Source organism: Purpureocillium lilacinum, assembly GCF_023168085.1.
Source record: "Purpureocillium lilacinum CBS 284.36 DNA, scaffold_3, whole genome shotgun sequence".
In the NCBI taxonomy this organism is placed as follows: domain Eukaryota; kingdom Fungi; phylum Ascomycota; class Sordariomycetes; order Hypocreales; family Ophiocordycipitaceae; genus Purpureocillium; species Purpureocillium lilacinum.
In genome coordinates this window covers 355,448-380,090 of record NW_027072113.1, presented here as the reverse complement: position 1 = coordinate 380,090, position 24,643 = coordinate 355,448, and the positions used below count along the sequence as shown (strand labels likewise).

General features: G+C 56.7%; 8 protein-coding genes across 8 annotated transcripts; 3 read left to right on the top strand and 5 right to left on the bottom strand.

Moving 5' to 3' along the window:
* Positions 1-1,060: 1,060 nt before the first annotated feature.
* On the bottom strand, positions 1,061-3,457 carry PLICBS_003983 (uncharacterized protein; the record flags this gene model as incomplete). Its single annotated transcript, XM_018326805.2, has 8 exons — positions 1,061-1,643; positions 1,690-1,816; positions 1,874-1,983; positions 2,029-2,285; positions 2,343-2,545; positions 2,608-2,888; positions 2,937-3,307; positions 3,362-3,457. The coding sequence occupies 8 exons, from the start codon at positions 3,455-3,457 to the stop codon at positions 1,061-1,063; spliced, it is 2,028 nt and encodes a 675-aa protein (XP_018175125.1).
* Positions 3,458-7,343: 3,886 nt separating this feature from the next.
* Positions 7,344-9,398, top strand: PLICBS_003982 (uncharacterized protein; the record flags this gene model as incomplete). Its single annotated transcript, XM_065600358.1, has 9 exons — positions 7,344-7,548; positions 7,599-7,616; positions 7,692-7,706; positions 7,761-7,871; positions 7,925-8,030; positions 8,087-8,249; positions 8,301-8,383; positions 8,434-8,643; positions 8,690-9,398. The coding sequence occupies 9 exons, from the start codon at positions 7,344-7,346 to the stop codon at positions 9,396-9,398; spliced, it is 1,620 nt and encodes a 539-aa protein (XP_065456430.1).
* A 323-nt stretch (positions 9,399-9,721) lies between these two features.
* Positions 9,722-11,455, bottom strand: PLICBS_003981 (uncharacterized protein; the record flags this gene model as incomplete). The annotated part of the gene is made up of 1 exon (XM_018326807.1): positions 9,722-11,455. The coding sequence occupies one exon, from the start codon at positions 11,453-11,455 to the stop codon at positions 9,722-9,724; it is 1,734 nt and encodes a 577-aa protein (XP_018175127.1).
* An 841-nt stretch (positions 11,456-12,296) lies between these two features.
* Positions 12,297-13,415, top strand: PLICBS_003980 (threonine aldolase; the record flags this gene model as incomplete). The annotated part of the gene is made up of 1 exon (XM_018326808.2): positions 12,297-13,415. The coding sequence occupies one exon, from the start codon at positions 12,297-12,299 to the stop codon at positions 13,413-13,415; it is 1,119 nt and encodes a 372-aa protein (XP_018175128.2).
* Positions 13,416-13,700: 285 nt separating this feature from the next.
* PLICBS_003979 (uncharacterized protein) lies at positions 13,701-15,086 on the bottom strand (the record flags this gene model as incomplete). Its single annotated transcript, XM_018326809.2, has 1 exon — positions 13,701-15,086. One exon carries the CDS (start codon positions 15,084-15,086, stop codon positions 13,701-13,703), a length of 1,386 nt encoding a protein of 461 aa, XP_018175129.2.
* A 715-nt stretch (positions 15,087-15,801) lies between these two features.
* PLICBS_003978 (uncharacterized protein) lies at positions 15,802-17,779 on the bottom strand (the record flags this gene model as incomplete). The annotated part of the gene is made up of 5 exons (XM_018326810.2): positions 15,802-16,666; positions 16,724-16,864; positions 16,922-17,278; positions 17,339-17,442; positions 17,498-17,779. The coding sequence occupies 5 exons, from the start codon at positions 17,777-17,779 to the stop codon at positions 15,802-15,804; spliced, it is 1,749 nt and encodes a 582-aa protein (XP_018175130.2).
* A 1,069-nt stretch (positions 17,780-18,848) lies between these two features.
* On the bottom strand, positions 18,849-19,884 carry PLICBS_003977 (uncharacterized protein; the record flags this gene model as incomplete). Its single annotated transcript, XM_018326811.2, has 4 exons — positions 18,849-19,070; positions 19,164-19,257; positions 19,322-19,411; positions 19,484-19,884. 4 exons carry the CDS (start codon positions 19,882-19,884, stop codon positions 18,849-18,851), a joined length of 807 nt encoding a protein of 268 aa, XP_018175131.2.
* Positions 19,885-23,167: 3,283 nt separating this feature from the next.
* On the top strand, positions 23,168-24,306 carry PLICBS_003976 (uncharacterized protein; the record flags this gene model as incomplete). Its single annotated transcript, XM_018326813.2, has 2 exons — positions 23,168-23,388; positions 23,463-24,306. 2 exons carry the CDS (start codon positions 23,168-23,170, stop codon positions 24,304-24,306), a joined length of 1,065 nt encoding a protein of 354 aa, XP_018175133.2.
* Between the last annotated feature and the right edge of the window lie 337 nt (positions 24,307-24,643).

Genomic DNA, 24,643 nt, shown 5'->3' with positions numbered 1-24,643 from the left:
AAGCGAGCTGCCGGTTTTCAAAAGGTCCCCTACGCGATTCAATGGTTCCTTTGAGTTCACCGGTCGATATCGTGGTCCCCCGAGCCCACAACTCGACCGTGAATGGGACAGGTTCACTCGCCATCGTCAGGCACCCGCGACCCTTGGCATGGAACAAGACAATAACAATTAACAGCATTCACTGATGGAACTGCGTCTTTAATCGCGGTTAGCGAGGAAGATATCAAGCGCTCCAATAAGATGTCCGACGATGACTGGTTCAACTCCACGGTCGAGTATGGGACACAGCACGGAGGAGGCTACATGGCCACAATGGAGTTGTTTCATCAGCTACACTGCTTGGTTAGTAATGCCTTCAAGATTAAGATCAGAGAGCATTCCTTGACCCGGGCTTTGAGCAGAATATGCTTCGGAAAGCAATTCATTCCGACTATTACAAGAAAATGGCTCCTTTGGCCAACGGGACGCGCCCGCACATCTTAAAAACCCACCTTGGTCTGTCGCGTCGGCCCACGCCTACCAATCTGCCATTTGGCTGACTTGAATCATAGATCACTGTCTAGAGATAATCCGCCAAGTCATCAGCTGTCAAGGAGACACAGGGCTGATCACATTCCACTGGGTCCAGGGCAACCCGGTCGCGTATCCGGACTTCAACACCTGGCATCAATGTAGAGATCCAGAGGAGATCCTCGCATGGTCAAAGGCACGGGAGGCGCCTCTCAAATCGCAGTTGAAGAAGGGGATGTTCTCAAATCTCATTGAAATGCCACATGCTCCTTAGGTTGAACGAACTGACGATGGCGTCGCACAGTGGGCCTCTAGGACGAACAATACGTTGGATCTGTGCTACGGCTGGGCTCAAGACATTCATTTCATAAAAGTCCATTCAAGCGTTCCCCCAGATATTGCAAGACATGAGATGTTGCGTAAACGTAGAAGATACACGCTTCAAGTCTAAAAACTTGGTGACATGGACGCAAGCCGTACGGTAAGGCGCGCGATCACAGCTCTCCCATGCGCTCCCATCAAGGCCATGCACTCACACATACAGTGCCGATTACACTCGACCATTTGTCGTGAAGCTCCTAGGCAAGCGGTTCTCCTCTTCGCTGTACGGCTTGGCCACCCCATCTCTCGCGAGGTCGTTTACCCAGCGCTCGTTGCCGTCGATAGGCGTATGGGAGAACTGGTTGGCCAAAAAGTACCAAGCAAGCGCATTCCCGACTGTGCCCACCTCGTCGCTGAGGCCCATCCTGGCGGCAATGGCCATCCGAGTGTGCAGGCTGTCATCCGTAAAGAGCTCGATGAGATGGTCGGCGACAGCCTTCCAGTCGCCTGGCGTGACAAGGAAGCCGTTCACCTTGTCCTTGACCTGCAGGGGAATGCCTCCCGCCAAGGTCGCAATCACGGGCCGGCTAGCATGTAGCGCCTCTGACACTTTGATCTCGAAGCCCTCGCGAGTGGACAGCTGCAGCACGACGTGGGCGTTGGCAATGAGGACGTTGAGCATCTGATCGTTCGGGTCAAGTCGCATGACGCTCGTGTCGCTCAGCAGGTGAGGGTACTCGGTCTCGATCTTGTTCATGCACTCATCGTAGATGATTGTACCGTCGGGGTCGTCAACAGACCCGTTCCCGCAACTGTTCCGTCAGACACGTACTGCTGTGATGTGGCAAGGAAGCTTACATGACGAGCTGTGGCGGATCCTCTTCACCCGCTGCCTCATACCGGCGGCGGAATTCGGCGTAGGCATCGATTACCGTTGGGATGCCCTTCGCCGGGTCGAAGCGGGCAACTTGGATAATGTATTTGCCTGTCTCGTCAGCGACACACGGCACCACTTACAACTGGTCCCTTGGGGGTTACTCACGACTGGGCCAGTGCAACTCAGTCATGCCCTGTGCATGGCATTGGGTATTGTAGTTGTGCATATAGTAGCCCGTGTCCCACGCGTTCAAGTCTTTATTCAGCCCATCAAGCCTGTCTCAGTTAGCTTGGCAATCTCAAGTTCAACGGTCCGCTTACCAGTCGCTCGTGGCCGGCAAGTACATGACCTTCTCGCGCGGCACCGTGTGAGGCACGAATGCTGGTATCGGGTGACTGATGAACACATCGGCATCTTTGATGTGGCTCCAGATAAAGTCCCATGCCTCGGCCTGAGGCGTTCCCGGGGTCGCAATCAGATCACTCCGAACCTGGATGTGGGATCGGAAAAGCACCGGGCGGTTCGTCGATGAGTTCTTGATCATGGGAATGAGCCCAATCATTTGCGGATCGTCAATCTGTACGTGTAAAGTCAGTCTCAAACGCACTCTCCCAAGACGACGCTGAATACGTACGATGATAACATCGGCACCGCCCTGCTCCGGCGGGCGCAGTGGCCCTCCATCACGAAACCAGTACCGCTCTGCGTTGTCTGTGATCCACTCGATGATTGCCGCCCTGTCCTCTGGCGGAATACGCTGGTCCGGTGCAGCAACGCCTTGGAGGATGTTGTGCATGTTCTTGGTGACGCGAAAGACGCTCTTTCGGGGCTTTGGGACTAGAGGAACCTCGCTTTAGCGCCAGGGACAAGACGACGCTGATCAGTTTCATTGAACTTACCGTACCACTTTACATCCACCCCGAGCAGTCGGGAGAAGCGTACGAGAGCGTGCCTCATAAGCGCGACGCCGCCACCCTGGGGCGTCGCACTGAAGAAGGCTACTTTGGTTCCCTTGGTGCGCAGTTTTTCTGCATACGCGGATACCGTCTCCCACGACACATCGGAACACGTCCCCATGTAATCTTGAATCGTGTTGAGGCGAACCCTGCCACCCGCGGCGACCTGAACCTCGCCGTGCCAGCCGACCTGCAGGATTGGGGCCATTGAGGGCCCAAAGTGTCTTATCTAGTCAGTTTCTGCGGGCCGCGGAGTCGGCGATCTAACTTACACAATACATCGGCGGGCCATGGAGTCTGCCTGCTCGTCGATGAGCTTGACCTCCCACAGATCTCTATTATGCTGACTCTCCGCAGGCAGAGCAAGAGGAACAATGTCGAGCTCGAGCCAAAGGCGGGAACATAGTGTCGGTGTGATCTCGAGCATGTTGTTCGGGAGGGCGGCGCCAATGAACTTGGCCATGTTTTCGTGCTCATACGCTTGCACATGCTCGAGGATGCACTCGGTTATGGCATCCCGATCGTCCTTTACCTCGACGCGGATCACGTCAAAGTCGAGGAGGTACGTAATATCGCGAATCGCGAGTGCGACCTCAGCAGTGCCATTTTCGCGGTGCGCAGCAGAGATGCCGAGATACAGTGTCTGTGGGCGTGTTAGCTCGGGCGCAGGTCGTGGGTCCTTGCGATGCTCTCATACCGTGAGGGCCAAGTCGATGGAGCCTTGCTTTTGAGCAATGATGCTCTTGCGTCGCATGTATATCGACGACGCTCGTCTTGGTCTTGGGAACTCCATAGCTGTTGAGTTGCGGCAGTACCGGGAATCTGGATGGGAAGACGGCGAGGCGCCGAGGAGGCTGGGGACGACGCCAGTTTTGGCCAGCTGAACGGTTTCGTTGGCATCCGAGGCCCCGATTTAGAACAATCCGATCCGCAAACAGAAACGCTGACACGGCCGAGGCGGCCGTGAGAATTGACGTCACAATTATGCCATCGTCGCGCCGGCGAAGGACACAGCCCAAAGGCACGCTAAGGCAAACTCAATTTCTGCCACGCCATGGCCCAATTGCAGGAGGGGATCATCGATGTGAGCGTCTGGGCCGCGTTGGGCATAGAACGATACCCGAACGTACGGCACGCCGCCAGGTCCGTTGTAGGGGTCCTGAGGTGGCACGAGGGTTGCATGACAGCTGGAGGTGGACCGGCGGCGAGTCGCTCCACGCCGCGTCTGGTGACAGGGCGACCCATGAAGCCGGGATCTGCCAACCGGCGGCTAGTCCCACTTGGCCGGCACGGCCCCGTAATAGCTTGGTGTTGGCGTTGTCAACCCCGTGTAGGCGAGCCTGGTTCCGGATGGAGCGGAACCACAAGACGAAGTAGCACTTACGATAGGCGGCGGATGCCGTGTTACTGCGCGCGTAATGCCTCATCCAGGGCAGACAGTCACGGGGGACGGGTATTCTAAAGTGTCCCAGGCTACGAATTAACGTTACAGGGTGGCCAAGGAGACCCAACAAGGTGGTGTGCGCTGTGGCACGCCTTCGTTCCAGTGGGCCGGCTGAGTGACGAGGAATGCAGAACACCCAGCCGCGATGAGCCACACGAGAAGTGATACATTCGGACTATTACTGGCCACCGGTCCAGGGCGATTTTGGAGGGTCTGCTCGCTCACGACCGGAGTAAATCCGAGCCTTTTCCCTGCTAGGTTCGGCCTCCTGTGCCGCTGAGAGTCGCGACCGGGGCCGTCTCATGTCGGACGGATCTGCCTGACTTGCCCGGCTGTCGACTCAAGTGCCGCTCCATACATGGCGGCGGTGGGCCGATCCCCAGTCTGAGCCAGGGGCACGACCCGCTGCAGGGTACCACCAGAATCAGCAGAGTTGACGACAAAGCGATCGCGTGATCCACCGTTCTTCCTTCGCTATTGTTTATCGCCTCTGGTGCACATGTGGCATCTTGCGCGTCTAACGAGAGAGCCAGGGCTGTACCTGGTGCTAATACAGCCTGCACGGGGCGATGCTTGGTACGAGGCCTGGTCCCGGGCATTCAGCTGGTCGCACCACTTCTACAGGCAGGTGGGCACAAAGTCGAGCAACTTGAGCCTAACAGGTTCAATTGCACGGATCACAAGCAAGGGTCTGTCGAGCAAATGTCAACGCTCGCCACAACCCTCCCCTGCCGCACTTCTTGCCGCCATCTCTCCCATTGAACCGCATCGGACTTTACCAGGGTAGAGATTCGATCGCTTTCACCGCTTCCACATCTCCATCCCAACTGCAAAACGCCTCACATTGGTCACTTCGAGTCCAGCACCAATCGCCCTCCTTCTTGCACTGCACGCAGTCGTTAGTTGGTTCACGAAGAACAGGTGGTTCAAGACGCTTGGATCTGGGGAAGAGCGCTGACCGAGGCATGAGGAGAGCAAGGCTTGGGAGTATGCCAGCGCACGCCAACGGGAGTCCCGCTGAAGCGAGAAGCAGGGACGCAGTCGCCTGTCCCGACCGAGCATACCTATCGCAGTAGCCTGGTCAGCGATATTTGACCTACTGCATATCGCGAATGAGAACACTCGACGCTGTGACCTAAACTCACTCCGAACTGGATGTTGGTGCCGTCAAGATTGGGATAGGGCTTGGCAAAGGCTGTGGCGCAGTAGCCGAAGAAGACGAAGAGCGTCTTTGCAAGTGCCATGTTTTCTTGCTGTGTTTGACCACATATACATGGATGGTGAAGCGGAGGAGAGTTGGAGAAGGGAAGGCCTCGATATATACGCGGTCACCTTCCCGACTCGCGATTCATCCACGGCGACAAGAGACGAGCCTCAAAATATGCTGCACGTAATTTGAGTATCAGTGCAGCGGATGGATGCGGGCTCTTCTAATCCGGTTTGTCAAAGTTTGCAGCCATGACCATGGTACTGACAACACGAAGCTTCCGGCCAGTAGCGGATTCGCTGCTGTGTTTGAGACTGGAGGCACGAGCGTCCTTCAACTACACTTGAAACTGCGCCCGAACGACGACCTCACCGCTTTGGCCATCCTCAAGTCGGCTACGCGTTTTTTCAGGTTCACCGCTGGTGCCAATCCGCGGTCTGGCCCGCTCTTGTTCCGTCGAGACTCCTACACATATACGCGCAATCCTTTCGCTTGGCCAGGCAGGCAGATGCGTGTGCTTGACCAAATGCTGCGTCTTCTAGATTGCTATGGCTAATATACCTCTCGCAATTAGCCGATCAGACCTGCGATAGCCTACGATTGCATTTGACGGCAAACGTCACAGATACTATGTTGAAGCTGTGCCTTGAGTGGCCAGAATGACATTCGCCAGGTAAACAGCAATTATCGGCGAATAAAGAATGTAATTCAATCATGCTTCTGACCATCTAGCCCTCAATTGACTTGCTGAGCTGCTGCCCATACCCCGCCCCAAGCAAGGAGACTGCTCACGATCATAGCCAGTCCTACCTCCAAGTCTCCGAGCCGAGTCCACCCAATGAAAGAAGCAGGTAACAGCATATCGCAGCCGTCTATCACCAGCCTCTGGACAATCCTTGTCCGTGAAGGTCGCCCAGGCTTAGATGGCATCTTCACGGGCGCCGACTGTTCTTTTTTGCTCGCAGCCCGGCTGTTTGTATCATCGACGGCGAAGGGTGAACCCGCCAACAGCTGCCCGAGAGTTCTCGCGATAGAGGCACAAATTGCGTAAAACCAGAACTTATTCGCCTCGACAAGAACTAGCGTATACCACGAGACTTGCAAGACGTTCATATCATGAAGCTAGAGTCGTCAGCACTTATTCGTCACGAGCGTACATACTTCGTACCATGGTCAGGTCCTCGAGCCCGAAGTACATTCCCAAGCAACTGGCTTCCACAACCTTTAGCGTGTGCGAGAAAGATCCGCGCTCTGAGGCATCGTTGGCCAAAAGCGCCGCCACTTGTTCAAGGCACTCGATAAAGCTGAAGAAGCGAAGGTATCGCCGGGCTACGAAAACCGTATCAGCAGAGGCCAGGAATGGCCGGTTCGTGTCACTCACCCAATCCAAGCTGCAGTGTGGCTACTGAGCATCTCTTCACTACAATGCTATCAATGCATAGTTCCGAAGCGACCTGTGTGGTTGCTTGGATCAACCTCAGCGTGAGGTCAAGGGCGGGCACAGAGTTTGTGAAGTTGACCAGCTGCTTCGTGAACGACACTTGGGCCTGGGCCGGTCGCATCTGCGCCATTTCCGTCTCTGTTTGCGTACGCAAAGACACGACACCTTTGCTGTCCAGTACGCTGTTAAAGTCTTCACTGTGAGCATCGCCAGTTCTGAAATACAGGCACAATTCGTTGCACAAGTTTCCCGCGGAAAACCACCACAATGGGACTGCCTGCCCAGTGTAAGCTCGGAGGGTTCTTACTGCCGACGAGCCGGATTGGTTGCTCCTATCGAGACACTCCAGCATTGGCAAGGTGGAGATCGCTGGAACGCGGGGTTAAGGGCGCCGATCCCGATGATCCCCACGATAGCAACGGGGTCGGACTACAGGGATACAAGGAAGTGACTTTGAAGTACCTGTCTCGCGGCGCAGACAAGACTCAATATGAACATGATGCATTCCTCTCCTTTTCCGCTCGGCTTACTCTTCCGCTCAACTTCACTTCTTCCTCAATGTGTCATTGAAGCATACGAATCTGAGGATGGCAACCGCAACACACACTGAGACGGTCAAGGACCGCCAGCCATCGGACCCTCCTGGTCGCGATGTCGACTCGGATAACAAAGACGCGAGCAGCGAGGCGGCTCTGCCAGCGGAACTCATCTCGGCGGGATCGCAGCAACTTCACCGCAGACTTGGTGGCAAGGAGATTCAGCTCTTTGCTGTCGGAGGTGCCATAGGAACCTGTACGTGTCCCGCAGCCCACATTCGATGGCTCACATCTAACCCAGCAAAGCTCTCTTCGTCCAAATGGGTGCGTCGCTACCGAAAGGTGGCCCGGCAGGGCTTTTCTTGGGATTTGTTATATACGGAAGCATTATCGTTGCAGTCAACCAGTGTTTCGGTAGGTGCTGTTTTGATAAGATTCCCCAGCGAGACTTGCACTAAACAATCGCAGCGGAGATGGTCACCTACCTTCCGATCGCGTCGCCATTTGTGCGGCTTGCTGGGTTCTGGGTTGATGATGCCTTGAGTTTCGCCATGGGATGGAACTACTTTTTCCTTATGGGTAGGTCGACTCCAGTCCAGTCTGTCCCTGCGTTCTTGTTCTGACCGTCGCAGCCTTTAACATCCCATACGAGATCACGGCCATCTACGTGCTGCTCACATACTGGACCGATAAGATTCCCGTCGGCGCGGTCGTTGTAGTATGTTTGGCCATCTTTGCGTAAGTCGTGTATCAGCCACATTTGAGTAAACATGTGGACTGACATCAAGTGACAGTGTTCTGAATGGCCTCGCTGTGCGCTGGTTTGGAACGTCGGAGTTTTACATGTCGATATTCAAGATCTTCCTTATGGTTGGTCTTATGATGTATACCTTCATCACCATGGTCGGCGGAAATCCCCGGAACGATGCGTATGGGTTCCGTTACTGGAACAATCCCGTAAGCCGACGGCCACTTCATTGGCTTTGACCTCTGTACTAACTATCGCAGGGCGCATTCGTTGAGCATCTCGTACCTGGTGACACGGGTCGGTTCCTCGGCCTACTTTCTTGCATGATCCAAGGATCCTTCACGTAAGCCTTCCTACACTAACTTCAGGAACAGCACGAGCTTACACCGACAGGATGGTCGGACCCGAGTTCATTTCCATGGCCGCTGCCGAAGCCGAAAACCCACGAAGGCTCATGAAGAAGGCATACGCATCGTTCGTTTGGCGCCTCATGTTCTTCTTCATCGGTGGAGCCCTATGCGTCGCGATTGTGATCCCATACAACGACGAGATGCTGGCGGGCTACATCAACGGAGACAAGGAGGGAAGCGGCACAGGCGCTGCGTAAGTCAATCTGAACAATGATTGGAGTCACAAACTGACCAAACAGGTCCCCGTACGTCATCTCAATGGTGCACTTTGGCATCAAAGGAGTACCTGATCTGGTCAATGCCCTGATCATGACGTCTGTCTTGTCGGCGGGAAACAATGTCGTCTTCTCAGCCGCCAGAGTCTTGCACGGCATGGCCATCGACGGAAAAGCCCCGTCCTTCTACGCGAAGTGCACCAAGTTCGGTGTACCCCTGTACGCAGTCGTCACTGCGCTGGCGTTCTGCCTGCTTTCTCTTTTGCAGCTCAGCAAGTCCTCGGCCGACGTCCTCAATTGGCTCGTGGGGATCTGCACCGCGTCATATCTGCTCAACTACTTTGGGACGGTCGTCACGTACCTTCACTTTTACGCCGCGCTCAAAAAGCAAGGTATCGACCGCAAGACCCTCCCGTACAGGGGCTACTTGCAGCCGTATGCGGCCTGGTACGCTCTCTGCGCAACCCTTGTCATGACATTAGTACTTGGGTATAATGTCTTCATCGACGGAGAGTGGGACATTACGACATTCTTCACGAGCTACACGATGGTTGGCTTGTTCCCTGCCGCGTTTGTGTTCTGGAAGGTGGTGCGACGGACAAAGTACGTTCGACCAGGCACTGCAGACCTCCAGCTCGGCACGACCAAAAGCGACATCGACTTGTACGAGGCGCTTTACGAGAAGCCGAAGCGCGGTAAGGTATCCGGGTATCTGAACAGCTTCTTTGAGTAGGTACTTACGGTACCTTGGGTTGAATGGGGAACACCTGCTTGCCAACGTGTTCGTTGTATGTAGAAGACAGCATGAATTCATGGACATTCGCTTTGGGCGACAGTCCGCTACATGTATCATGATGGCTGCATCCACTGTGCTCAGGTGTCTCCATTGCTCGCGCTATTCGTGATGACAGGGAACATGATCCGATGGGTTTGCAACATTGAAGTATGTACGCGTGTGACTAGAATGCATGGTCGCTGCCCTCATCAATTTTTAGCTAGGCCCGGTTCAGTCATCTCCCACCCATCCATGTCATTTCTATCTAATCTGATACCCGTTTACACTCCAGCGGCTGCATCATCCGCGTTCAGGATCAATGTGGCGAAGAAAAGAGGCTCCCTGACAAACTCGCCCGCACGGATGAACTCGTTAGTAGTGTGCGCCCTGTTCAGGTTATCCACGAGATTAATTGGAGTGAAGCGATATATGTTCTTTGTCAGAGCCCAGAAGAACTTGGTGTCGGTGTTCGCAGGCATCAAGTATGGCGTGACGATGAGTTCGTCGTCGTTTTCCAGTGGTCGCAGCGTATTCCTGATCGTCCCGGACAGAACTCGCCAGGACTCACTGTCGAGCGGAGACACGGGCGCTGGCTCCAGCGCATCGACTCCGTAGAGGCTCACCTTTCGACGCTCGGGTGAGCCATACGACGAACGGAATCCCTCAAACACCATGCCATGTTTCTGAGCAATCGGTCGGACCAGATTCTCATAATGCTGCTCGACCAGGCTGATTGACGACTCCACGGCGAGACGAAGGTTGACCATTGTCGATGCAATCTCTGGAATAGCGTTTATCTTGACGCCGCCGCTCATCTTTCCAACGGACTGACTTGTGCGGAAGTAGTATCGCATATGGTCCAGGTCCTGTGCCAATTGGGCCTGAGCATGAATGTCGCCGCCAGCGACTCGGCCCAACTTGCTTCGCACGGTCGAGGGCATGCTGGACTGTGGAGCGTGAACGGCGGCGCACTCCAAGAAGCCAAACATAGGGTTCTTGGTCGTCACTCTTCCCGGGAATGCGTTTTCTTCGATTGCCATGACAATCTCCGACATGATGCCAATGACATTGTGGTCCGGCGGATTTGATGCGTGGCCACCGGTCGACGTCACATTGATGCCGACATCCAAATAGCCCTTTTCGGCGACGCTGACCATGGCAAAGGACTGATTGAACTCTCTTTGTATTCCCATGGACCCCTCATCCATGATAAGGTAGATGCCCTCATCGCCGTACCGATGGTGCAGGAAATCTGCTATCGGACGCCCGCAGTTCTCACCGCTAATCTCTTCGTCGCATCCAAACGCCAGGATTACCGTTCTCTTCGGCGTGAACCCGCTCTTGATAAGGAGGTCAACGCTCTCCAGGATAGAGATAAGGTAGCCTTTGTCGTCTGTTGCGCCCCGGCCCCAAATGACCTCGCCGTCAAAGTGTCCCTGGTAAGGCGGGTGTGTCCAGTCTTGTACAGTGTCTGCGAGCACTGGCACGACATCCTGGTGCGCCAACATGAGAAGCGGCTTGGCTTCTGACGCGGGCAGGCTTCCTCGCCATGTCAAGATGAGACCGTGGGTGTTTGCGTGCTCTAATGTGGCCTTCTCAAGGACCTTTGGGTAGTTCGACTCGATGTACTCCTCGATTCGATAGAAGACATTCCAGCGGTCATCGGCTCCGATGGGCCCCAGTTCGTCGTAGCTTTCGGAAGGTATCTGGATAATGCCAGAGAGCTTCTTGATGATCTCAGCATGGTACGCGGGCGATTCCACCTTGTCCCGGACAAAGCGCTCTGCCTTGATGTTTGTTGGCGAGAGCTTAACTTCCTGTCTGCAGATGCCACTGCCACTGCCGACGGCATACTTGTCGCGGCTGCGGCCGAAGCCTTCTGCAATTCGGGACCAGAGCGGCGCGTCAAGGTATGTCAGCGCAAGGGACAACACCCCGATGAGAACGGCTGAGCGAAGCAGCACCGACGGGAGTGAGCTGTTGCGCGACTTGGGCGCGTTTCCTTGTTGCGCCATTCTGTTTGGCGTGAAATGTTATCCAGCTTCCACGATGGCTCCGACAGGCAGAATTGGGCATCAGACGCCTCCTCAGCGCCGCTTCCATACTTTTGATGCAATGTCGACGTGCCTGGTATCGGTGTAAGTACCAGTTGAGTACCGCCTGATCCCCCCCCCCCGCGTTATCACAACTCGTCCCACAGCAATCCACATCATTATTCCCAGCGCCACTCGGCCGAGGTCAACACCGCCTTGCGCAATCTGTCGAATACGAGGAGACGGATTTTCGTGCTTGATCCGCGAGGAAACGTGTTCTCGTCCTTTCATCCGGCCGGTGTCGCCCTGATGCCAGCGTTCTAGATTCTCGTGAATCAGAGAAACGTAATAGTGCATGTGAGGCAGCAACATCAAATGCGCCACGGGGGCGTATATGTGGCGAGGGTCCAGGCACTCAGTGTCGCGAAACCCCGGCGCATACCGTCTGCGGAAAGGAGCCCGAGCATGTCTTGTTCGTCCAGGCATAAATTGGCTCACAAGCGCGGGACCAGCTATGCAGGTCCGCGGCATAAAGCACGACCAGTTGATAGCAGGGGCATCAGCCAGGAGGGGTCAGAGGGCGCAGGTTGCTGGTACACGGATGCACCGCGGAGATGCGGCTGGCCTGCCGGGTGGCGCTACGGGACGCCGATCCTGCGAAGTCCCGGAGACGTTGTGCTGCCCCCGACGTCGGGCAAGGACCTCTCTGGTCGATGGTGCTGTGCTTTCACGTCGTATCTGTGGATTATAAGCATCTCCAAGCTTCAGTCGACATACCCTTCGTATCAACACAAGCGACAAGAGGAATCCCCTCACCGGCAGCATGACAAACTCAACAACGCCAATGAGAGCGACAAATGAGTTCCGCAGCGACACGTTCACGACGCCAACGGCGGCGATGCTGCAGGCCATGGGGAATGCCACCTTTGGCGACGACGTGTACCAAGAAGACCAAACCACGACCGACTTCCAAAACGAAATTGCCCGACTGACGGGCATGGAGGATGCCCTTTTCGTTCTTTCAGGCACCATGGGCAATCAAATTGGCGTACGCCTCCATCTCAACCAGCCGCCTCATTCAGTCCTATGCGACTACCGAGCTCACGTATATGCCGAAGAGGGCTCCGGCCTCGCAATCTTGTCGCAGGCCATGGTAACTCCCGTTCACCCAGCCAACGGCATCTACATGACCCTTCAAGATGTCGAGAACTGGGTCACGCTTGGCGACGACATCCACACTGCCCCTACCAAAGTCATCAGCCTGGAAGTTACGATAGGTGGTGTTGTCACTCCGATAGACGAGATCCAAAAGATCTCCGAGTTTGCGCACTCCCACGGCATCAAAGTCCACTGCGACGGGGCTCGCCTGTGGAATGCGTCTGCCGCGACGGGACACTCGCTGGCCGACTACTGCCAGTACTTTGACAGCGTCTCCATGTGCGTCTCCAAGGGTCTCGGTGCGCCGATTGGCGGGGTTCTCGCCAGCACAAAGCAAAACATTAAGCAGGCGAGGTGGCTGAGGAAACAGCAAGGCGGCGGCATCCGCCAGGCCGGCGTCCTTACTTCCGCCGCCATGGTCGCGCTCAAAGAAGTGTGGCCGACCATGGCGGAGACGCACCGGAAGACAAAGAAACTGGAGAAGGACCTGGCGGCGATTGGTGTAGTGCCACAGATCCCGGTGGACACCAACTTCTTCTTCATCGACGCCGCGAGATCGAAGCTTGACATGGGGGTGCTGTTGGAGCAGTGTGAAAAGTTCAACGTGAGGCTCATGGACGAGCGGATCTCGCTGCATCACCAGGTCAGCGACGAGGCGATAGAGAATCTCAAGTCTGCCATTGCAGAAGCGGTCAGAATTACCATGACTTTGCCGCATGACTACGTGCCGAAGATACGGTCGTCTGGGTATGGCAGTACATCCAAGATGAACGAGTATAGATGAATAGACGTTGTCGTTCGGCTGTCTCATTGCGACGCGAGATTGGGTGCATATAATGTCCGGTATAAGCAGCAGTACGCTGTGATGGGGGGTTTATCTGCTCTCATCAATGGGTACGCCGCTGATATCGGTGGTTCACTCAGTCGCTAGCGCGGTGTTGCAATTGCAATCAGCACGAGTGGCACTGTAGCGATCCAGCAAGGGCATCAATGGCATCTCAATCTTGGCTTCTCTGTTCAAAGTTGACTAGAAAGCTCTCACTTATGCTACTGCTCCCACCCCATCCTGCTATGCCTTCTGCGTCGGGTCTCCGAGAGCAGCAGCAGGCGTGTAGTCACTAAAGTCATACTCGACTTCAAAGTCTTCGGCGTCGACCTCACCATCGGACAGTTCGACGTCCTGCAGGTTCTCGCCATGGTCCTCCTCCTCGGAGGTGAAGCCATAGTCTTCCTTGCGGATCTTCTTCCACGCCGCGAGAGTCTGCTTTCGGGTGAGGCAGAAGGGCAGCTTCGACAGCGGCACGCAGCCATTCTCGGTGACCTCGACCGTCTGGCCGATGGAGCTGGCCGTGTCCGTCGCCTTATCCATGAGGATGATGTGGATGAAGAAGACCATCCCCGCCTTGGCGACAACGTTCTGGCCGCGCACGAACATGGGAAAGTCCATCCATGTGGGCGAAAAGGTGGCGCCGAGACTGTAGCCGCACGAGTTGAAGCGCTGGTCGCGGAATCCATTCTCGTCGGCGACACGAGCGTAGGCTTCGAAGACATCGCCAATCTTGCGTCCCGGTTTAAGGGCCTCCATAGCCGCCTTCATCTGCAGGACATTGACCTCATGCATTCGCCGAGCCAGCTTCGTGACACCGCCGATGGGAATGGTCCTCATCAGGCAGGCGTGGTAGTGCTTGTACACGGCGGCGTGCTCGGCCGTAAGTTGGCGCTCAATCTTGTCCTTGCCAGTAGAGTATCGAGTAAGGACCGCCTTGTTTCCCGAAACGAGAATGTTTTCGTTGGCCGGATCGTCGCCTCCACCCTCGTAGACCGTGCCGACAATCTCGCGCCAGAGATCGCCCTCGTACGCGCCCGGTTTGGCCAGCTTCAGCGTCCGCACGAGCGCAAAGTCGGCCAGATATGCCGCCTTTCGAACTTTGTGCATCTCGGCCTCTGACTTGACGATGCGCAGCTCGCGAGTGAAGAGGTCGCTGTGGTCGACGAGCGTGCAAAGGCCCTGGACGGCTGCCTCAAGAGCTTTCCCGAGCCTATGGGTCAGGGAGCAGGAGTCCGGCTCATAGCCGATGCGCTTGGAGGCCGAGTCGATGCCAAACTCCTTTAGCACCGTGGGAACCAACGAGACGGGGTTGCTTCCTGCATCGTCCGACCGGATGAGGATGTCGCGTTGCTCAAGCACTGATGTGTATAGGGCCTGTCGAAGGTCGGGAATGCGAGTGATGAGCCGCATGGATCCATCATTGTGGAAGTACATGGCCTGGAAGAAGACATATCCAAACGTGTCGTAGCCCGTGAAGTAGTAGAGAGACTCTTGTTTGGTCATCAAGAAGCCATCCAGATTCTCCCGCTTCATGAGCTCCAGCGCTCTGTTGCGGCGGTCCTGGAACTCTTGCTCGGAAAAGTACAGAGCCTTCTTGAAAGGCTGGGCTTTCTTGAGCGGCGTCATCTTCGCGATTTTTCAGGAGTTGATGTCGAGTCCTGTCTGTCTGGTTGGTGGTCGGCCGCAAATCCTCACGAGTCCGCCCACAGCTTTTATCTTTGGTAGGCCATTGAGGCCAAAGGGTGTCGCTTTGGTTACATAACGAAGGTCCAGAGCCTCATCACATAAATTTGCCAGCTCCAAAGTGACTGGGCATTCCAAACTACCTTGCAACCAGCCGTGTCATGGTGAAGTAGCCAGAAGGCGCCTCTGATCGGCGCATCTGACATCGGCCCGTGTTAGTGAGAGCTGAGCGAGCGGCACAGCGGGGTTGAGTCCGCCTGGGCGTCGAAACCACCACATGACTTTCCCGCGGAAAACATGGGCGCCTATAAATACCGAACATGGAAGGTCCAGGTCGTTATCAAGGGGCGAAAAGCACAGCCGCGCGTCAAGGCGAGGCGCGACCAGCTTCCGTTGCTCCGACAGCGAGGCGGATAAAACGGGCTGCCGTGGGCGACATCGGCGACGCAAGGAGAGAATACGCGTGCGGGGCGACGACCGGACTCCGTGGCGATATTCATTACGATAACGGAATCACAATTGGTGCTGGTGCTGCCGAAAAGGAGGTGCCATTTACACGTTTATACCGGCCACCCGGCCCTAAATTTGCAGGTAGTTTGCCATCCCCCAACTCACCACGCGTGTCCCATCGATGGCTGGCCGACTTGTCTCACTAACATCAAGCGAGAGTCTGCCTGTCCACGGCGGTCGCCTCTGCGGCGAGTACGGCCCCCAGCTGGGGCTCGGGCGCACTGTGATCTTCCAACTCTTCGTCCCACCCCTCTCGCTCATTCTTGGGCACTCGCACAAAGGCAAAGTCCAGCACCAAGCCAAGAAAGGCTATGCCGGCAGCAAAGTACAACGCTGCGCGATACCCCGACACCGTGTCCGCGACGCTCTCTGCCGCAGACGAGCCCGCAGCAAGCTTCTTCGTCACCTCTGTCTCGATGGTGCCCGCGAAGCCCAACCCGAGGCTATTGCCGTACAGGTTCAGCGTACCGACAAGGCTGCTCGCCACGCCCTGATGCCTGCGACTGACGCTGTTGCTCGCGATGATCTGGGCCGCGAGATAGACAAAGTCCGGGCAGAAGCTGGACAGGACCATGGCGGGAAACGTCTGGAACCAATAGCTTTGGTCAATGGGCATGGTGGCGAGCAAGAGGCTGCTGGCCAGCACGACGGCGACGCCAATTGCCATGATCCACTGCGCTGCTACGCGCGGGAGCATGTACGCGGCGAGGGCGACCGATGCGACCGACCCGACCCCAAAGGGAACAAAGTTGACACCGGTCTGCATCACCGAGATATTTCGCAGGGTCTGCTGCCACGCGATGGAATACCACAGCGTGATGCCAAAGGCCATGTAGCTCAGCAGGACCACGAAGATGAGCGCCAGAAACGTCGGCGTACGAAAGACGTCGAGTGGCATGATCGGATCCCGGGCCCACGACTTCTCCCAGTAGAGAAAAGCGCAGAAACATGCCACGGCCAGGACGAGAATAGCGATTTCGTATGGCGTCGACCAGCCAACGGATGGTGCTTGGCTAATAGTTGTCAGCTTTGGCCCTCATCTATTACGTCGGGTGAGAGCAAAGTCTCACTTCCAAGCAATGTTGTAGAGCAGTAGGCTGCCGAGTCCCAGCGCGGCTCCGACGTAATCGATTGAGCCGTGCTTGTCAACCGGCTCTTCCCGCGGTAGAACGAGCCAGAGCAACGCCATGCACGCTGCAGACGTTGCCGCGCTGCTTCTGTCAGCCAGCCTTTTCACAGTAACAGATCTCTGATGAGGTCACACTTACATGACGGCAAAGAGGCCCGTGTAACTCCACAACCCGCCGGCGTTGGCGCACAGTCCAGCGGCCAACGCTCCGATGACGCCGCCGATGGGCGGTGAGGCAGCGAACAGTCCAAGCAGCACGTTCCTGGCCGGACCAGGAGGAACCATGAGCGTCAATATGGTGACTGCGTTGGGCATGAAAACGCCTCCACCGACTCCGGTCAGAGCTCGGATGGCGATGAAGCTTTCATATGAACGGCAGAAGCCATTGACGAGGGAGCCGAGGGCGAAGATGAAAAGGCCGATGAGCGTCAACTTCTGGTGCCCGTATACAGCTCCTAGCCGTCCGGTAATGAGCACGAACGCGCCCTGTGTCAGACTGGTATCAGGCTGGCGATCAGCAGGTAGCCTCGAGTAGAATCGGCCGGGGTTCGCTCACGAGTACGACGCCGCCATCCAGTTTGCCTGCCCGGGGCCGACATCTCGGCCGAGTAGCTTGCTCAACGAGAGGCCGGCGCTAATCGTGATGAAGTTGGAAGTGAACTGCCCACTTCAATTAGCACTGCGTTACTGAGGACCGGCCTGGCAGGATTCGGACCTGGATCAAGTTTGCAAAGATGATGAGCAACGCAATGAGGAAACGAAGTCCTTGGCTCACTGGCGGGATGACTATCGGCTCGATGGCGCGAAACACCCGGCCAGTGCTCGGAGTCGGTGGCTGGTTGTCGGCGCTGGAGGGCCGGTCCGGGTCCCGCGACCGGGCCGTGGACGGTCGGCCGGAGCCGGCGGAGACGGTCTCCGGGCGCCGAGGCAGCTCGCAGCGAGAAACAGCCGTGAGCTCCACAGCGGGTTGTAGCTCGATTGTCTGGGTAGAAGCCATATTGATCACGTCTTGGCGATGCCACGAGATCGTACTGTTGCAAGTACGAAGAGGTGGAGGTTGACTGTTCGTTCTGGCATGACTGGGAGCGGGGCATTTGAGTTAGACTCGCCCGTGAGATCAGGCGCGACTTCGGAGTTCGGACATGCTGCAACTAGCAGCTCCGCGCTTGCTTTCAAAGCATGCACGTCGTTGCCAACTTATTAAGTCCCGTTGCCCATATTTTATTGCCATGCCGTTGCGTCGGGATGTTGGGGACAAACCCCTGCTTCATGGCATGCCTACCCTGGGCCGTCACTAATCAGTCGAGCTCAACCACATTGACGGCGTCACAGTCTGGGCTTAACTCTGCTTCTTGCCAGAATGTGTCGCGATTATTCTCCGCGCCACGTCCAGGATCGATAACCGCTCTTTGCTCAAGAATAGTCATTGTTTTGGATCTTCCAGAGCTATGACGGATTGATTTGCTGGTGCAATTGAACCTCGTGGAACGGCCCGGCAACTGGGTCCACCAAATCCGATCACGCTTCAAACTACAGCAGATGTGTTTCATTGCCTGGCCGCACGAAGCTGAATCGATCATCAATCATGATTGTGCGCCGAGCGAGCGAAAGCAAATTCTGTGGCCAATTTCCTCTCTCCACCGCAGTGTCACGTTGAGTATTGACTCTTACAGGCAGTCGACTCGCGAGCAGGTTCGCTAAATCCATGCCTGTTCACGTTGAGGCCCATGTTTTACATCAGGGGCATTCCAACGCGCAAACAATAATCCTACCGAGCGCCCAACCTATTCACTGGACACCATAGTATGTACGTCACTGCGGCAAACTTGCTGGGGCCGCAAAGGATCCCATATTTCTTATATACAGCTCTATCGGCTCTATGTATGTTCGTGTACCCAGTATGTACAGCCCCCAATGCAGTCCAGCGACCGGCACGACATCCACTGAACCTGCGCTCAGACTTCCACGCGCCGTGTTCTTCTAATCTACACACCAGAGTTACAGGATCTGTCGGCGACGACTCGTCGTCCATACAGCCTAGCCCATGTCGCTTGCTCATGAGCACTTTAGTGGAAGCCGCCCTCAGCCGGGTTTGCCGGGCAGAAGTAGCCGGCGCAGCACGTGTACCGCTCCTGAGAGCACTTGGCGTTGAGGTTGTTGGCCTTGTCGTCGGCGGGGAAGGTGTAGGCACCGCCGTCTCCGCGGCACGGCGTGAAGAAGGCGGCGGGCTGGGTGTTCCAGCCGTTGTTGCGCGCGTCGTTGCGGCACGAGTGCTTCCAGTTGTCGTTCTAGTCACGGTTAGCTTGCTTTGACCTTGTTGAAGGCTATCGCCGCGGCGGCGGCGGCGGTGCTGTTGGTGGTGCATCATGTGGTGAACTTACAGGGCATTTTCCGTAGTTCCACAGGTTCTTGCTGCACCCAGTCCAGATGTTGTTCTCGTTGCATCTGCAGACAATGGGCACGGAGTAGCCGTTGCTGCGATGGGAGTGAGCAGAGTGTGCGGAGGGGAAGCGCGACGGGGGTGCACTGCGCAACTTACACGTAGCTGACGTTGATGTCGCCTCGCTCGCCCTGGCCCTGGTTCATGAAGCTACCCTCAAGCTGTGACTCGTCACCAGTGTCGACGGGACTGCATCTGAATAAGTCCGGTGTCCATCCCTGGGCCTCCGCAAAGGCGGACGCGGGAGAAGTTGTCACTCACTAGTTCTCGTCGTTGATGACAACGTTGCCGTTCCAGCCTCGGGGAACAGTGAACACAGACTCCCCATTCTTGGGGATGACGCCGGTCCCTGGGTTTCCGTGGGGAGCGGGCGCTCCATAGCCCACGACATGGCGCGTCTTGATGCCACGCTCGTGGCGGTTCTGAAGCGTGATGGTCATCTCACCGGCCCACTGCGCGTTTGCGCCGTCCGTGGGTGTCACCATCGCAGCCTTCTCCGCGACGGTCGTGGCGGGGTTCAAGGCGCCCAAGGCGTGGTCCACGATGTCTTTCACGGTGTCTACAACCCCGGCGACAGGTGTCGGAGCAGCCTGCAGAGGGCTCGCAGCCGCAGTGGCGGCGAGTGCCAGCAGGCATAGCAGAGCATTGCCAGACGGAGCCATAGTCGTGGACTAATAGAGTTATAGAAGCCGTGTATCGATTACGTTTAATATCGGACTGATGACAGACGAGATGAGTTGACTGGGGGCTGAGTGTAGCTTTATGTGGTTTGTTTCACCGTCTCACTGTTCTGTGCGTCTGCGGCCGTCACCATGTCTGTCAACGACCGTCACTTTTCCTCGATCTGCTCAATCCTGAAAGGCCGGGCGTTTGATCCTCCTGCAAGCCCCTCGAAGACGAGGACGCTCGGCCCTGCGACGTCATGGCCACTGGGCGGTTTCGCGGTTTGAGGTGCCGGCGCCCGGGCTCGACTTGCTGAGGCCGATGTCACGAAGCCGCATAGCTTAACGCCGACTCGGGCTATATAGGCTCTTTCGAATGGTATCCTTTCCATACCGCGCATATGTGCATTATGAGTGTCTCTTTCTAGTCTGGACTCTGGAGTGAAAGCGGCTCATCTCTCTTTGACATGAAGCCTCGCGTATAATACTTCTCACAACTGGCCTAGTTCTTCATGTGCATGTTGAATGCGAGAACCGGCCACCGCGTCAGCCAAGAAGTCGGGCATGGAAATATAACATCTTGCCGAGTCGCGTCCTGCAGTGTATGTCTACAGAACCACCAGGTATGGATTGCGACTGTCGCATTCGCGCTTCCAGTGCCAACTTGCAGTGACCGAAATAGGCCCGACCCACGACGGTGCAGGCGCCACGGCGCTGGGAGTCTGGGGCCCGCAGCCACACCACACGGTACCTGCATCAGATCTTACAGAAATAGAACGGCGATGCAGCAACTGCTAGACAACTGACGGATGGGGTTTACAAGTCTTGTTAAGACGGGGAAGATGGGAAACTTGTAAACTCCAATCCCTATCTATTAATTCACGGTCCAGCTCCGGCATTGATCTATTCGCAGGTGAAGTTCTGTCGCGCCGCGGGCTCAGGTCTCCCACACCAGTAACGACCTCTGCACTTGCACAGCGCTGACTCGCAAAGCAAAGCCGACGCGAGCCACGGGCTCTCGTCGGCCCTACTCCGACTTACGGCATTGCATCGGCAAGCGGTGCGATCTGGTTCAACCCATGAGACGGTGTACCGTGCACGCCCCCAACCATGTGAGTCGCAGCAACTTCGCATCAGTAAAGTGACCTGTTCATTGTTTGGCCTTGGAAAGCCGGTCGCCGCCAAGACTCTTGGATAAAGTGCAAACGAACTCTCGTTTAGATGCAATATTTCACCTACCGCATGAAAGAGCCGTAGATTGTGCGCGTCGCTGGGTGCTGGTTGGTGACCCTTCATGTTGCCCTCCATGTCATGTCGCCCAACCGCCACAGCCGACCTGTCGCATAGCTGCAAGCCTCTGCCGCAAAAGCACAACACAACACGATGCATGCGCCATGCGGCATGTTGCCGGCACCTGGGGGGACCGAGGAGGGAGGAATACCTCGTGTTTTGTTCGGGTGCGCGGGCCGATACCGAGGCATGGTGCGGCGCGCCCACAGTTTTGTTTGGGGGGCTACATGCTGTATTTGTAGCTTAGACGGACCCGCGGGCCAGAAAGGCGTCCGTGTTGACTTGCGGGTTTCGCTTCAGGCTGATACAGTACAGAATGTCTCGTCGCGGCGTTGCTCCAGCGGCCCAGAAACATGGACGGATGGATCCAGGCAGCACGTTGAAAACTTCAACGAATGCAGCTGGCGCTTTAACGTTTGTGCCACTGCGAAAGCCATCGCGGCGCCACTTGATGAGCTTCTTCAAACGACTGCTGATCGATTAGTGGACCCAAGAAAAAGACAGGAAACATTATCAGCAAAGGGGAACCATGCCAGTGGGTAGCTGAGGTCCTCATGGGCCTGTGGTGTTTGCTTGTTGCGCCATCGCACCGATTACAAGACCAATAAGCCCCAGTCACGATCACTCTTCTTCAAGTCGTGGACGTACATATATGGATCGCGAAATGCGTCATCCCAGGTATAAAGCACGCAATTACCTGTATCAGATGGCCTGGCATGAATCCGTCCTGCTCAGCCTCTTCAAGGCGGAACACATGGAGTGTCAGCGCCGCGCGGTGATTTGATCCCGCCGTCAACTCTGTTTGCCTACCCGGAAGATCATGCCAGGTCTCACCCCGAAAAGCCCGCTTTTCCCGCGCCGCGCTCCGTTTCTCCTCGCAACAGCCACGTGCGGACTGCGGAGGCCGGACATGACGTCAAGTCGATCGAGACTCTCCCGTCCTCCAGGTCTCTGGTTCCCCGCCGCCCCGACCCGCCCCACCGCCGCCGCCGCCTGATCGAAGGCATCGTGGCGGCGGCCCGCTGGGGTGTATCGGCTGTGCAGGCTCTTTGCGCCGGACCAGTGGGTGACAGCTTGTGTACTGTGGCGCGGCGTGGGCGAATAGATTCCCAGCGCTTGTAGCGGGCCTACAGGGACGGTGTCTGGAGAACGAGCCCTTCTGGCGGTATATGGGAGCGCACGTGGTCTGCCTTCCCATCTCCTTTCCTCATTTACGAAACGATTTGCCGTGACTGCCAACAAGTCCTAATCTACCCGCGGGCGTAGCCAGGAAAGTGAGCTCAGCCAGGTCTAGCTATGGCTCCCCCAAGTGATGAAGGGGAAACACAGCGCCATGTCGTCTACTGCCTCTCGACTCAACCCAGCACCCTAGGGTCGAAAAGGACAGAGTGGAAACCGTCTCAGGCGCTCAACTGAGCTAGTTTCCTGTTTAAGTACTCTCGTAGCGGCTTGGTGTCACGACCCAACCTGGAGTCACTCCAATACAGACGGCGCTGGGGTAGCTGCCCACCCCAGTCAACAGCAAGCTGGGATTGACAGTTCGGAGGCCTTCCGGTCGCAAGGCATCCCCTTTACCAGGCGCGATCGAGGAAAAGACAATCACTCTGCAAAGCTCGTATGGGAGGATTGGTTCCTTTGCAGAATTACAGGCGCCCCACTGCCACGAATCATTAACGAGGCCCTGAGACTTGGTACCAAACCAGTTCCGAAACTGCCGACAGGCCGAAACCACCACGGGTTTCACGATACCTACCGTAACACCGCTACGACTCCGGAGCACTCACGCGCTTCACTCTCTATCCCGCATCAAAACCGTGACCGCTGCCACTCCTCAATGCCTTGACGTGATGTTCGATTGATCTCTCTCTTTCTCTCTCTGTCTTCTCTCCGTCATTGCTTCTATTCTACATCGGCCGGCCCGCTAATTCTTCCTTTGCATATTTCTTCTCAAATCTCGCATAACGTGCTGAATCCGAACCATTACGAAAAAAGTATGGGTCTGTCGGTATGGTTCGTGCTCGCGCTCCTTTGCGTATCCTTCGGTGAAGCCGCTCCGCAGAGGAACCGGGGCGGAAGGGGCGGCGGTAACGGTAACGGTGGTGGTGGTGGTGGTGGACAACAACAAACGCCGCAACAGAAGGCGGCGCAGAAACCAGGTGGTATTTCCACTGCCAAAGATGGCTCCACCATTCTCGACCAGACTGTACAGATCAAGTAAGATTATCACTGCGTCTCTCCAGTATGGCTTGCAAGTCCATGGCAGATTGAAGCTGACCCACGTCCGTCAGTGGCCTCGCGATCCGATACCGAGTCAGCGCCCCCGCCGAGCAATTCACCACCACGTCGGGCGTGCAAGGCGGCGCCGCCTCCCCCAACGGCAGCACCACCGGCGGCGCCGCCGGCACCATCGGGATGAACGTGCTCCTCCACGGCGACGGCGGGCAGTCCTTCTTCGACTTCCCCAACCAGGGCGTCAACGCCAACCTCATGGGCGTGGCGGTCCTCGCGCCCGACCCGAACCTCAAGTGGGGGGGCGCCGACCGCAACGGCCAGCAGCGGCCCGACGGCGTGCCCCACGCGCAGGCCGTCGCCGACCTCATCACCCGCGAGCTGCCCCAGGTCGTCGCCTTCAACGCCTCCAACGTCTTCTTCACCGGCGTGAGCGGCGGCTCGCTCACCCTCTCCGGCTTCTTCATGCCCGCGCACATGGGGCAGTTCCCCAACACGGGCGTCATGCTCAACTGCGGCGGCATGCCCCCGCAGGTGGACTTTACGCGCGAGGCGGCCGCCGCGATGGGGAACACGCGCATACATTTCCAGTCGACGAGCCAGGAGCTCAAGTCGCTGCAGAGGTCGATCCCGCAGGCGGTGCAGGCGTATGAGCGGGCGGCGGCGGGGGCGGGGCTGAGCGGCCAGCAGATTAATGCGCTGCAGACGGTGGATAACTCGCCGAATGGCGGGCACTGTGCTTTTGACGAGAAGGGTTTCGTGAGTGGTGTGCAGCTCATGGCGGATAGCTTCCAGGATGTCATGCTTCCCGGTGGGAGTGGCCAGGTTAATGGGATCGGGAACGTGAATAAGGGGGTGGTGGGCAACGAGAACCTGCAGTTTGCTGCGGGAGGCAAGCAATAGTAAGTATACGGCGCTGGGGATTGAACAAGCTCTGAGGAGGCATGATGATCGCGTTAGGCAGAGTTTACACACGCCATTGTGTTGTGGCACGCGGTTTGTTCGATATAGGAGGGCTGTTCTGGCCACACGGGAGGAACGGCGGTCACGGACTCGGGGCCGTAACCGAGGCCGGGGCCGGCCCCGGCGTGATCCGGATACAAACGGGCCCGGAGTGGGGCCGATGGTCTCACCGGGCCGGGACATGGCACACCCCCAAGGGAACAGCTCATGGCCATCAATCCAAACGTAAAATTTACACCCCAGACGCCATCTATGGTATTAATTAAATGCAACGCTG